Raw genomic sequence first — 15,091 nt, forward strand, 5'->3', positions numbered from 1 at the left:
ATAATGTAATATCTTTGAATTATCAGAATTTGTATCATTATTATAAATATACTGCTATTTATTTTTTATTATTTTTGTTTTATATTGCATTATTTTTATCTGGTGACATATTTCTTCAAATATTAATATGCATTACATGTAATTAATTTGATTAAATTTTTAATTGATTGACAGCCCTAGTTAAAAGTTTCTCCTATCCTAGTTTAATGTACAGACAACTGTATGTAAGTCATCAAAGAGTGAAAAAACTGTGGCTCTCCATCACGCTTTAAAAATTATTATTATTTTTTTGTTTTTTGTTTGAGCGGCCCGTCATTACTATTACTTAAAATTACCGTCCTTTAGGGGTTTCTCAAAACCGGTGAGTATTAAACTTTGGCGTATAACCCATTCCACACTGTTTGTGCTATGGACATGAATGATAACTCAAAACTGCGCGGCTTGTTGAGGAAAGTTGTGAAATTACTTTTTTGCAGGAAAAAAATCCTATAGACATGCATTAAAAGGGGGACCCAAGTCCATATATCAATTGATCAAAATCGAAACTAGTGGGTGGGAACCATGTCACAATGCACTAAAAAAACACTCAAGCAACCACATAACAACACCCACATCACCCTACTCTACATCGTGGTGGTGAGTGTTGTACGGGCAAGCACCACTCACATTTTATTCAAAACAAATCAAGCTATTTCTACAATTTAATTGATGTCACGAGTGCTACAGAAATGAAACACTTCACCTTTAATGCTTTTGGTCAAAAAATGTTGCCCTCAATTATAAATTGAGCTCTTGTGAGTTGGATTCTGACTTGAATTTGTTTTGTAGGTGATGGACAAGTGGACTTCGATGAATTCATGACGATACTAGGACCTAAGCTCCTCTCCTCAGAAACACGGGAAGGTTTCCTTGGAAACACAATAGACAGCATATTCTGGCAGGTAAGAAACCATGGAGAACAATTTACATAATCCCTTGCTGGAACTTTTGAATAACTAAACATCAAAGAACTGAGTTGTGCAATGTCTAAATACTTTGTGGCTGTGGCTCAGGTGGTAGAGCAGGTTGTCCACTAATTGCAGGGTTAGCAGTTCAATTCCCGGCCCACATGACTCCACATGCTGAAGTGTCCTTGGGCAAGACACTGAACCCCAAGTTGCTCCCAATTGCAGGCTTGTGCCTTGCATGGCAGCTCTGCTGTCATTGGTGTGTGAGTGTGTGTGTGAATGGGTGAATTGAGACACAGTGTAAAGTGCTTTGTAGAACTGCCAAGGTTAAAAAAGGCACTAAATAAGTGCAGACCATTTAAATTGGAATATTACATAAAACAGTTTATATTTACATACTGAAGGTTTGTGTCGGCTGACATTCTGGGAGACATCTTCTACTGTCTGAATGATGGTTTAGGTGCGCATTGCATGTATAATGTTTTGTGTATTTTGCACGCTGACATTGACAGATGTGGGTGGTTACGTGCTACATTTACTCTGTTACATTTACTTGAGTAACTTTTTGGAAAAAAATAGCTTTTATGAGTATATTTAAGGGTGTGTACTTTTCACTCTTACTCAAGTAAATATCTAATGAAGAAATTTTACAATGTTACAATGGGCAATGTTCCTGTTGTTACATTACAGGTTTTAATTTAATAAGTGTAAATCCAAATGCGTAATTTATTGAGAGATTTTTGAAAGGGACTTTTATGACAGTGGAACTTTACAGCTGCGCTCTGTCACTGGAGTCGAGTCCACCACTGCAGTAGCAGCAAGCTCGTCAAATAAACACTTTCTTCGCTCCACACCATGAAAAAGAGTTGTTTTGTCATGCAGTGCCTTCATTTTTACACCAAGACAAGTGGATATTTCAAGATTAAAATTGTAGCGCGGTAAGTTTTGGCGATTATAATGTGGACTTGTCTGTGTTCAGGGTGATTATGTAACTATGGGCTCTTATGACCTCAGTTTATAAGTATACATTTTTATATCAGTGTTGCAGTATATCAGTTCCTAAATCCATCTGCATTAAGTGTAAATGTCTTCTGCTTTGCGGATTGTGTTTGACTTCTGGAGCATGAGCTGACAGTATGTTTGCGCTTGACAGATGCGGAGTGTTTTTCTCATGAGATACGGTGTAGTTTACCCGTAGTGTACAGAGCTAATGATCTAAATTCTTTAGACACTGAAAATACTGTAAATACACTGATCTAAGAATCCATACAGGACTTTTTTTTTTATTATTATTATTTTTTTCTCCCCTTTTCTCCCCAGTTTGGAATGCCCAATTCCCAATGCGCTCTAAGTCCTCGTGGTGGCATAGTGACTCACCTCAATCCAGGTGGCGGAGGACAAATGTCAGTTGCCTCCGCATCTGAGACCGTCAATCCTTATCATGTGGCTTGTTGAGCGCGTTACCGTGGAGACGTAGTGTGTGTGGAGGCCCATGCTATTCTCCGCAGTATCCACACACACCTCACCGCTTGCCCACCAAGAGCGAGAACCACATTGTAGTGACCACGAGGAGGTTACCCCATGTGACTCTACCCTCCCTAGCAACTGGCCAATTCGGTTGCTTAGGAGTCCTGGCTGGAGTCTCTCAGCACGCCCTGGATTCGAGCTTGCGACTCCAGGGGTGATAGTCAGCATCAATACTCACTGAGCTACCCAGGCCCCGCCATACAAGACTTTAAAATAGTGACAGTAGGCGTCAATAAAGCATGATCTTGCTTTTTTTTATTTAGCATTACATGTAATTGGGCCTGTGGGACATTCTTCATGTTTTTCACCATAATAATTACTAGAAACTGGTTTCCAAACTTCTCTTCTAATTGACAGATTCGTCCAAATCTTACAAGCATCCTTAAAGTGATAGTTCAACCATAAATTAATGTTCTGTCATAATTTCCCACCCTCACGTTGTTCCAAACCTGTGTGAATTTGTGTATTTTGTGGAACCCAAAAAAGATATGAGACAGAATGTTAGAGACTGCCAGTCTCAGTCACCATTCCCTTTTATAATATGGAGGAAAAAACATGCAGTGACTGGTGACTATAAGGCTAACTTTCTGTCTGACATCTCTTTAATTGTGTTGCATTGAAAAAAGTCATATGATTTGAAACAACATGAGGGTGTATGATGAAAATTTCCATTAATAATAATAATAGTATATACACTGTAATACATGATAAATATCTATTATGTAATGGAATATTGGGGCGTAATCATCCATTATGTTTTATGTGGAAATAACTAGTTACTCGCTACTTGAGTATTCTATTAATTGGATACTTTCTTACTCTTACTTGAGTAGTTTTTTTACATTACTACTTTTACTTCTACTTGAGTAATAATTTTTTTAAAATAATTAAGGTAAAGATTTTGGGTACTCTATCCACCTCTGGACATTGATATATTCATTCAGATTTGTAAGAATATGAGGTGGCTGATGTAATTTGGGTGATAGCAGTGTTTGGCATGCTCATTTTCAAGCTGGGTGGAGAGAAGATCCCTATGGATCTTACGCCTTGCATTATGATGGACTGCTGTATATATGATATCAGAAGATGAAACGGAGTCTATACCAGCCCCACTTGGCAGAGACAGGTGGTTGTTACATTGGTTGGCCCTGTTGCAGGGCTTGATAAGAAGTCTTTGAGCATCAGACAACTGAATGTTTGCAATGGGCAAGCATCTTTCAGTGAATTTTATAATAGAAATATCTTGATTTAAATTCATTGTTACCTTGATTGAAAGCTATAGCACTGTAAAAACTGTATAGCACTGATTATTTATTTTTTATTTACAGCTGAAGTGTGTCAATTCTGCACCACATATATCACCAAACAGAACTGCAAAAATCTAAGATTAGTGTCCTTTGACATCTTGCAGTGTTATCTGTGTAAATTAATCTACTCCCAAGAGTGGCACATTCACTGTCTGGGTACAGAATCATTGAAACGGCCCCATCTGCCATCTGTCTGTGAAGTGGGATGATGAATCATTTTCTCATTATGAAGGATTTTTCCTATTATGGATCCAATTCCTGCCAATGCATGTAAAGAGAGTTGTTTGTGTGCCTTCAGCTCTTCCTGCTGTATGTTAGCAGAGGACAGGAAAAACTGTGTTGTAAATGCTGGTATTGAGTGTCTTTGCATGTTATGGCAGAGTTGCCCTATAGTGTATTAGCTGTCAACTGGTTTTGCTTCAGGACCCAGATTTGACATTGGATGTCAAGTGGAGGTCCAACACTGCCAAAATTGTTTATTAGGGATGTCATTAAATGTAGATATAGAGGGCGATATAACATTTACTGAAGCCAGTCGCGGGTAGGAAAAGCACCGGTATCACACACAGAGGACGTGCTGATGCGGCACAGCAGAAGGCAGCCCAAAGTTACGAAGGTTTTTGTACTTCAAGAATGTGCAGTAATGTTGATGAGTTTGCAGATTTGAGTTTCAAATTTTAGAACACGCCATGTCATCCACCAGACATGTGTGATGTGTGACCCTCTTTAATTTACCCTGCCGCTCACACTTTTCCAAAGTTGTGTTGAGAAATATGTTTGAAAATACAAAACCTATTTTCCAACGAGCAGTCCTATTTATATCTGATATATATCGATAACCATCGGGAAAATTTTCTGATTATCGATGCATGAAAAAGGCATTGATTCCAAGCCTATTATTTATTAGTGCCCGACTGATATATCAGTCGGCCGATATTATTGGCCGATATTAGCCTTTCACCGATATATCATATCAGCATATATGTTTACCGATATGCGCAGATATGAAAACTTTTTTTCAGAACATATAATGCAGAAAACAATGCTTTATTATTGGTGTCATTACGTAGTTTGTCCAGCAGTGCACGCTGCGACTCCATTGTTTACAGAGCTGAACTGACGGTGGCTCTGCAGACAGGGCGGAGTTAAGCGGTGCGGAGTTGAGCGGTCTCTTCTCTGTAAATTGCTAACTAGTTTGTGAAATACATACTGGAAAGTTAATAAACAATGACCCCATCATTTTCCCTTTTCAATATAACTAATATAATGTTAAACCTGTCCCTGACAACCATGTCACTCATGTCTGTTTGCTGTTAGCCAGCTATAGTTTATCAGTTCAGTCAGTAATGTAGCAGATTGAAAGGTAAGCATCAGAGCATCTTTTTGCAGCTCAGCAGACAACGATGCGGTGGTGGATTGTGTCTGTTGAGTGTTGATTTCACGCTACGCTGTTACCTAGTTGATGAGACGCAATGCTTGTCCATCTTTTACTCTCCGTGACAACGAGCTTATAGCTAACTAGCTAACCATGTAGCTACTTTCATTGTTGTCAGCTGAGTGGAAGCTAATGTTTAAACATGTATTCACCAAACAGTTTTGTTCAGGATTCACAGTTTGGTACCCCCTTCAACTGAACATTTCCAGTTGCTGCATTTATAAAATTTAATATTTAAAAGTCTGGTTTTGCACCGTTGAAAGTTTCCCCTGAACTTGTATAGCAGAATACGGTGTAACACCGCTGCCGCTGTATATCTCTTGACTTGGCAGGTGTAAAATGCTTTTTGTTTTACACCTGCCAATAATTGACTGGCAGTATTAATATAGTCAGCATTTGACTGATACTAAACAGTACTGATGTTTATTTAACTATTTATTTTATTTTTATTTATTCTCTATTTTAATGGTCAGCATTTGACTAATGCTAAACAGTACTGATGTTTATTTAGCTATTTATTTTATTTTTATTTATTCTTTATTTAAATGGTCAGCAACTGACTGATACTAAACATACTGTACTGATGTTTTTTTTAGCTATTTATTGTATTTTCATTTATTCTTTATTTTCTAGAATTTGTTGACAATGTATAATAATAATGTCAAATATTCTTTGATAAAAATATTTGTTTAGGAAAGCAGCCTTCTGAGTACCTTTGCATAGTCATATCGGTGCAAAATCAGTGAACAATCCACATAGAAAAAGTCTGTTTTCATTCCAGCTCATAAATTTACTTTATCGGCCACCATATCGGTAATTGGTGAATTTTTCCCCTCAGTAATCGGTATCGGCCTCAAAAATCCCATTTTAGTCAGGCTCTATTATTTATCATACAAAAGTAAACAAAAATGTTCTTAAAATCAAGCATTGAAATTTATTAATATTATTAAGAACTGTGTAGGCCCAACAATGCAAAATTATTCAAATAAAAATTCTGTCATCATTTCAATTTATCATCGTCACCTTATGTTGTTCCAAACCTTTATGACTTTCTTTCTTCTGTGGAACACAAAAGGAGATGTTTGGTAGAATTTTATCCTTAGTCACCATTCACTTTCATTGTATCTTTTTGCATAAAATGAAAGTTAATGGTGACTGCTGTCGTTCTGCCTGACATATCTTTTTTTTTCTGTTCCACAACCATGTTTATCCTTTTTCTTTTTAACTTCCGTAGTTTTGTTCAAGGTTTTTAAACAGGTCATGCAACCATGTCCATTTTACTATTTACCTTATTTGGCTAGCTTTAACCAAGTGACAGATGAATTTGCAAATACTGAGTGAAAATTACGTGACCGTGGCTAAATTTTTGCAAAATTATATTACGTGATTTCCTACATGTATCGCTGCAGTTCCAAGGTGAAACGTCCATTGTGTGGTGCTAAAAGTTTGTAAAAATTTTTTAAGGTGAATGCTCTATCAAGTTTATAAAAAAAAAAAAAAAAAAAAAAAAAAGTACCTTCCTACCTTAAACCTAAACCTAAACCTAACCAACCTATAGTGTCTTAAAAAGCAAATGTGAGATGAAAAACGCAGTTGCTAAAGCAACCACGTCATTTTGAGCTTCTATGACACTTTCGGTTCACGTGTTGACTCGCATGCTCTTCAGGACTCGTACCCCGGTCCTTTGCATCGCAAGAGTCAAGTTAGTAAGTTGATCTACAGTACAGTTTGATTGTGTTGGAACAAGCTTTTACAAGTAGTTGGTTATATAATGCAAACATTAAAATGTATCATCTTACAAGTCATGTGATATAGTTAAAGTGTTTTGATGTCATAATATAGCATTATGTGAGGAACAGGGCAGAAAGTAAGTGTTTATGAACTGATAATCTGCCCTTTTTCTGGTGATTTGTGTCAAAGGAAATAAAAAAATGTTGTTTTAGCACCTCAAGGGTTAATTTCACCAGCAAACTTCCGCAATATGTACAAGCCACGTAAAAATCATTTTGCTAAAATGTAGTAATAGTAACGTGTTTTTATGAGACCAGATTGGAAATACTGTAGAGTTTAATTGGGCGCATGGCCTTTAATGTCAACAACAAAAGATATGGGAAGCGTTTTCTCTTCTTTTAAATAGGGATGCTCCGATATATTGGCTGCTGATATTTATCTGCCAATTATTGACCAAATTAAAACCATCGGCATACTGGTAATAATCATGAAAAATAAACAATGGTTTATTTACAATTAATTAGTAGCACACTTTGTAAAAACTCTGTCAATTCAAATGCACAATCTAGAAATAATAATAGCCACATATGTAGAAGGGTTGGCACTCAAAAAACATGTAATATTTAATTTTTATTCTGTCACGTTCTCACGTTAATGCGGAAAAAATGGCAAATGGACGTGACAGTTGTGAAAGCTGCACTTACCTATAGGCTAAATGATGGGGGAAACCATCCAAAACACTTTGAAACTAGCAGATTTGACTTCTAAGATATCGGTATGATATCCATTAATGCTGCACAATTGATTGAATGAAGATTGAAATTGCAATATGGCTTTGTGCGAATACTAAACCTTAAAAAGCTGCATTTTACAAAAACATAAGTACAACATTTTTTTAGAAGAACAAAATAATCTTTTTTCACATCAATCATCAAGTTATCATATTTAGTTGGTTTTTTTTTTATCTTTTTTTTTCAATCTTTTTATCTTATATATGTCTTTCACTATGGCTCTCTTTACAATGTTGGCCTGTCATGTGTTCAACAGATCCAATGTTCAATGGAAATTAATTATTGTTAAAACAGTGAAAAAGCCTTTGTACCTCTTTGTAAATTTCTAAGCATTCCTTAGTAAAACAGTGATCTGATGACAAAATAAGGTAAGTTGCAAATCAGTATCGGCCTATATATATATATATATATATATATATATATATATATATATATATATATATATATATATATATATATATATATATATTTTTTTTTTTTTAAATCAGTATCTGCCAAACATTTTCATATTGATGCATCCCTGTACTTTTAAACTTTTCCCTAGCTATGTTTTATGGTTAGTTGCATTTCATTATTTGTATTCAGCTTTATCCCTGTTTATCCCTGCTGCCCACCACCCAGTCTGAATAGACCTGAGATTTTGGGTTGCGACCCACCAGTTCTATAGCTGATATCTGACCATCCTTTGAATGCTGTTCTGGAAGTCTGAGCTATTCCATTCCTGTGCCATTCATCTGAATCATGTCGAGTAGAAGGGTTATCTCAGAGCATTGCGTGGCTGTCAGTGCTTTAATTATATTTTATGAATTACTCTCTAGCCTTGGTAGAGGACTGTGCTCTTTAATATTTATTTTCCGCCGTGCTGCTGCTGTGTCAGGCTTGTTCCATCAATGCTACATCACATCAGTGTTCTCATGCACTCAGAATGGTTTTTGTGGCAAAGCTCGGTCACACTTTATTTACTGGTGTCTCTACTTTGGCAGCAAAAGCAAATAGCTGTCCTACAGCAACATCCTACAGCCCTTTCTTTTATATGCATGATTACTTTATGCTTATTATATCCACTCTCTGACTTTTTACCGTATAAATTTTGAAGCAGTTGACTGGCAGTGTCGGTTCTGGGATCAGGGAACTTGCCTTTTTTAGTATGTGGGTAAAAGTGAGAAAGCTTGGGTTAGGTGCAAACTCCAGAGATAATACAACCTTCACTATAAAGAGAAAATCAATAGAAAATATCCTGAAATTGTTTATGAGAAAAAACAAACTCTATTCATTCACACAGACAGTAAATACGGTTGCGAAACCCACATGTGGAGGTTGTGGCTAAATGGTTCAAGATCAGAGATGGTACTGCAAAGTTCAAATCGGGTCAAATCCCACAAAAGCTAATTCTTAATATTGTTATTATTATAATTCATGAATATATGCTGATTATTACTACTGTACTTTTGAGAAGGGCACATAACACCAGGTTGCTCCAAGGAAACTGTCCTTGAAATAAATGTATTAAAAATAATTCTGGACAGCAAAGAGTATTTTCTAAGGTGGCATTACAATACATTTAATATTTATATAATATATTATTTTAAATGTTTAAGTATAGTAACATAAATGACAAAAAAAGAGATTGCTGGAAAGATAAGTTCTTATTTGCCACTTATCTGTTACTTACAACCTTTGTATTGTTCCCTTCTCTGCAGTGAGCTTCCACTTCAAAAGATATTCTGAAGATTAACTGATAAGATTGTTGCCAACATTGAATTAAACAAAGCTTTTCTGTTTTCTGTCTTACAGCAAATACATAAATAAATAAATAAATGAAAAAGTTTTCCTTAAAAACGCTGTGAAAAACAATGGCATTGTGGTATATCAAACTAGCAAATGGCCTTTTTCAGGATACAGCCGAAAGCTATCTAAAAAAGCAAATCATTATGTGGGATATCTAAAAGACAAATGTTGTTATGTAATCAAATGACTATTAATAAAATGATTTGGAGAGTATAAATAAAATCGATTAAAAAAGAAGCAATCCTACAATCTTGTCTAGCCATGCTACGGTAATATCTGCAGGATATACTCTCTCTCAAATGGGAGAAGTGCAATTTTCTCTGTATGAATTTTGCAGAATAATACTGATTAAAAGTTAATGCATTTAACACCATGTCCTAACCGACATGCCGTGACGCCGCGACACAATAAAAGGTACACTATATGGCCAAAAGTTTGTGGACACCATATGTGCTTGATGAACATTTGATTTCAAAACCTTAGGCATCAATTTCCCCCTTTGCTGTAATAACAGCTTCCACTCTTTTGGGAAGGCTTTCTGCTATACTGTATGTAGTAACATGGCTGCAGGGATTTGCTCTCATTCAGACACAAAGCTATCAGTGAAGTCAGGAGCTGATGTTGGTCGATGGGGCCTAACTTACAGTTGCTGTTCCAGTTCACCCCAAAAGTGATCAGTGGGGTTCAGGTCCGGGCTTTGTGCAGGCCAGTCAATTTCTTCCATGCCAGAAACAGTAAATCATTTCTTTATGGACCTCACTTTGTTCACAGGGGCATTGTCATGCTGGAACAGAAAAGGGCTATCCCCAAACAGTTGCCAAAAATTTGGAAGCACACAAAGCCCAAGCCATTACATAAAGAAACATTAAGATTTTTCTTTATTGGATTTAATGGAGTAACCAAATTCGTTAATTAGAAGGGGGTGTCCACAAACTTTTGGCCATATAGTGTATCTTTTCATGTTAATCAGAGTTTTTGTCTAACCACGTGACGAGTGACAGTGACAGGGCTTTCTATTTTTGAAATGGTTTCTATTTCAGTGACGTCGCGCTGGCCAGCACAGTCACCAAATGGGTCTAAATATTCGTATTGCAGTATATTTAAGTCGGCATCTCACTAGCCAGTTCACAACATTTTGATTTTGGCTGAGGGTGTCACACACTTACTGAATGTTGTGCTTGAGGTCTTGCTCTCTTCACTCAGAGCTCTGTCACACATACACCCACACACCCACACACTGGTTCAGAATGGCAGAGGGGAGACATACCAGCTCATTCTGACTTTCTCTCTGCTTCCTTATCATGTGGAGATTGACGAAACAACACCAGGATTACCGCGTGAACATAAACAATTGTAACAGACTGAATAAAGATGCGATTCATAAACTAACTTTGCCCTGTGTATGTGTGTGATTGTATATTTATCCCCTCGGTTTTGCCGTAGAAAGCGAATGCTTATATGGAGCTTCAGTGAGGAAATTATTTGTGTTCAATAAACAGACTGTTCCTTCTGTAATTGCTCTGTTTTCTTTATTTTATTGTTAATTATCCTAATTTTAGTGTATTTATTTATAAAAAAAAATGTATCACCTTTTCTCCCAATTTGGAATGCCCAATTCTTGGTGGCGCGGTTACTTACCTCATTCCGGGTGGTGGAGGTCAAGTCTCAGTTGCCTCCGCTTCTGAGACCATAAATTTGCACATCTTATCACGTGGCTCGCATGACACCGCGGAGACTTCCAGAATGTGGAGGCTCAAGCTACTCTCTGCGTTCCACACACAACTTACCACGCGCCCCATTGAGAGCGAGAACCACTAATCGTGACCACAAGGAGGTTACCCCATTTGACTCTACCCTCCCTAGCAACCGGGCCAATTTGGTTGCTTAGGAGACCTGGCTGGAGTCACTCAGTACACCCTGGATTTGAACTCGTGACTCCAGGGGTGGTAGTCAGCGTCAATACTTGCTGAGCTACCCAGACCCCAAAGACATCTAATTTTAGTGTATTAAAATCACGGTGTTGCATTGCACCTGGTGTGGACAGACCGATTGAATGTCGCTGGAATCTTATCGCATTGTTTCTGGTTAGAACACAATATCATGCATTTAGTTAATGCATAAAAGTTAATGCATTTAAGTCTATATGTTAAAAAAAATTCAAGGTGGATGGTGAGGTCAAATGTCACTTTGTTGGGGAGGATCATGCAAAGATCACCAGATGTGGCGCTGTTAGGCAAAATGCGTGGCATAATTATACATTTATTTTAATAAAGAATATATTTTTCATCTTAAACTTGTTTTATGTCCATTATACAAGACAACAGTCAATATACTTGAGAAATTAAAGCCATTTAATTGTTCTCATTTGCCATGCGTGGGGCTAGCCCATCATCCTCAGTGTTAATCAGCGGAGATCTGGAGAACATAATGCACATGTGCAATGAATGTTCAATGATAGCCTGACATTTGTCTTTTATCCTGAGCCAATCAAAAGCTTTGATCATACAGTGTGTTTGTCAAGCTGACATGGTCCTCGGAAGTTGCCTCTCTTGAGTGCAGACTTGCGTAGTGGGATGGGCGGATCGATCTTAAAGTATTGATACTTCTGATACTGACGTTGTATCAAAAATATCAGTCCTCACACAAAAATATCTATTCTAAACATTTTTTTAAATTTTTTTTTTTAATTAGAGATATTATTGTTTGGTTACCATGACCATGAACAATAAGCATAAGCTTCAAAGTGAAATAAAAAGGATTAGACTATATTAGCAAATACTTGTGAAGGATGGGAACTATTTCTTCTTCTGCTCATCTTAAGATGCATGCTGAAAGACACAAGCAGACAAGCGCTTGTGCCATCACAAAGCTAATTCAAACAAGAGGGATCAGTGCCTTGAGGTAATGACAGAAAATAAGAGGAACAGCTTCTGGAGTAAATTCATGCTAAAATAACAACATATCTAAAGGTGACATTTCTTATTTCTTATAATTGTGTGTAATTGTTGTTAATAAGTCATTAAAAAATAGTTTACCATGGTTTTACTAAAGTAATATAGTAGTAATCATGTTTAGTTTTTTGTGCTGAAACCATGGTTTTACAACAGTAATATTGCAGTAGTAACCATGGTTAATTGTGTGGTAACTATGGTTTAACTAAATCCCATGGTTAAACTATAGTTACTGTAATGAAACCATGGTTAATTTTTGTAAGGGTAAACAAAGCAGAAGTCTAATAATTTTCTGTTTAACCTCACAAATGTAAAAAAAAAAAAAATAAATGGCTTGAATTATGACAAAAAATTATATTTTAAATTACCCATTTTATCCCAAGAAATCACAAAAAAAAAAAAAAAATTCAATTTAATACAAGTATTGGTATTGGTATTGGTATCGGTATCGATGATATTGGACTTGCAATTATTGGTATCGGATCGAAAAGAAAATAAGTGGTATCGCCATCCCTATTGCATAGTGAACTTCATTGGTCAGTTAATATTTAATTTAACGTGTTGCTGGTTGGATTAGTTAAAGCGCACTGCTCATCATTTCAATGAATTATATTACCATTGCTTTGAGGTGTTGTTGATGCAAGGGCTTGTATTAGATTACAATTACTGCAAAAGAGTCTATTATTTTAATTCATTTTGTAATGCTGTTCATTCGAGTCAGTGAGATAATATGCACAGTCTTGACAATTTGCCTATATCTGGTTTGCTTTCACAATCACTTGAACTTTTGTACGAGCTTTTGTTTTTTGTGCTGAGATTAAATTATTAGGGATGTTTGTGCTTTGCATCATGTTCAAAGGCTGCGCTAGAATAAATCTTTATCTGTCACTCTGATGGACTGAGTAGTACAAATTCCCGTCAGGATCTATTTTTATCCGTTATACTTGTTTTCATTTTATAAGTACTAGGGCTACATTCAGGGGCAGAGCATCCATTTTAATGGCATATACATTACAGTGGATAGGCCTGTATGATATTCTTTTTGACTCCTCATGCTTGAACCCGGTGAAACCAATGAGTTATAGGGTGAAATTTCTAAGGTTTTGTTTTTTACTTTGCCGGTTAAAGCGCATACAAACATACACAAGTTCACTGAAATTTTTCAGTGTGCCTGGTATCAGCATAAAGTGTCACAGATGAAAAGCACACACATATCTGAAGCTCAGTTAATACAGGCGTTTCACTACGATAACTGGCAATTCTGCTCTAAACGTAATATTTGCGCTTATATTAAATGCAAGTATATTTGGCTGAAACGTTTTTGAGCTTTATCATGCATTAATACACTGACGTAATGATTGATGTATGCAGTCATGAAATCAGAGACCCTCTCCTCGAAATGCGAACACAACTTTTCAAAAGAGATGCATATTACCAGGTGTAAATGGCGATGGTGCCTGTGAATACGCATCTTAATACTAGGGAATAAACAGGGCACACAGACACAGCAGGAGTGTGTGTGAGAGAGAGAGTGAAGTCAAAACTGATGCACTAGGTTACAATTATTTTCTTGTTTTTTATCTGTCAGAATTACAGACAGCATTTGGAATTATCTGTCAGTGTTTCAAGAAGTTAACGCAACCCCTGTTGGGTTAAATTATTGTTTGTGCCCCACCAGAAATAATGAGCCTGGGACGCCACTGCTCACAATTGGTATTGTTTTCATTTAATGCATGCTATTGCCATACGATTCGTATTTAATCATGACAGCCTATACATCATTAGAAAGGTGCACTCCAGCTCCGATATTTTGCCACCATTTTACTACATAAATGTTACAGTTAGAGTAATTTCTCAATTTGTGTTAACATATCAAAATGAAAATTTAATAAAGACACATATTCCAGTTCAAGGTTGTAAACTCCCTTTGATTTGTCTTTAGCAGGCTTCAGTGAACAACATTACATAGAACAGACTGATCTCACAGTAAAATCTGAAACAGTAGGTTGGCTTTTCTTTAGCTAAAATCGGTCTGTGCTTACCGAAATTTGGAACACTGCCCCCAGTGGCCAAAACGTTTAGTGTTGTTGGGCGTATGGGCACGTGTGAGCTCCATTTTCTGAGCCACGTTGCCCTGTATGGCCCTCTGTTTAATGAAACAGCATAAGAAACTATTGCCTTGGAAGCATCAATGCAGACTCTGCTGTGTGGTGCAGCATGAAGCTTCAGAAGCCGGGACATCTATTGAAGTGAGAAACCCAGATCCTTTATTCCTCACAGATCTGAGAGGATCAAACCGATATTCATTCAGGGCTCACCCACAAACTAGCACAACCTCTCAGTCGCCTTAAAACATCTGAAATGTGCATATCAAACCCAGATTAGCTAAATAATGCCTATGTCTGGGTTTTAATTACCACTGTGTGTCAGGTTTGTTAATCTGCCTAAGAGTGCAAGACCTCAATGCGTTTGGCTAATGAGACAAGGATTTTGTCTAAGAATTGACGGAGGATAATGATGGATCATTGTGAGCACTCAATGAGAAATGATGAGAAAATTAGAGGCATGAAAAAATCTGTTCCCCAAGCTCACTTCAAAGCACAGCGTCACAATT

At 36.7% G+C, this 15,091-nt stretch overlaps 1 protein-coding gene across 2 annotated transcripts in view; it reads left to right on the forward strand.

The window, feature by feature from the left end:
* Positions 1–15,091, forward strand: part of LOC127422350 (calcium-binding protein 8-like) — a 138,174-nt gene that overhangs the window by 55,744 nt on the left and 67,339 nt on the right. For both annotated transcript variants that reach the window (XR_007894153.1, XM_051665808.1), the window contains exon 4: positions 829–941. Coding sequence is in view for 1 of the 2 variants with exons in the window: in XM_051665808.1 (XP_051521768.1) it covers positions 829–941 (113 nt within the window). In the remaining variant the exon portion in view is untranslated. The remainder of the gene's footprint in view (positions 1–828; positions 942–15,091) is intronic.

The sequence above is a fragment of the Myxocyprinus asiaticus genome, chromosome 31 (genome assembly GCF_019703515.2).
Source record: "Myxocyprinus asiaticus isolate MX2 ecotype Aquarium Trade chromosome 31, UBuf_Myxa_2, whole genome shotgun sequence".
Classification (NCBI taxonomy): Eukaryota; Metazoa; Chordata; class Actinopteri; order Cypriniformes; family Catostomidae; genus Myxocyprinus; species Myxocyprinus asiaticus.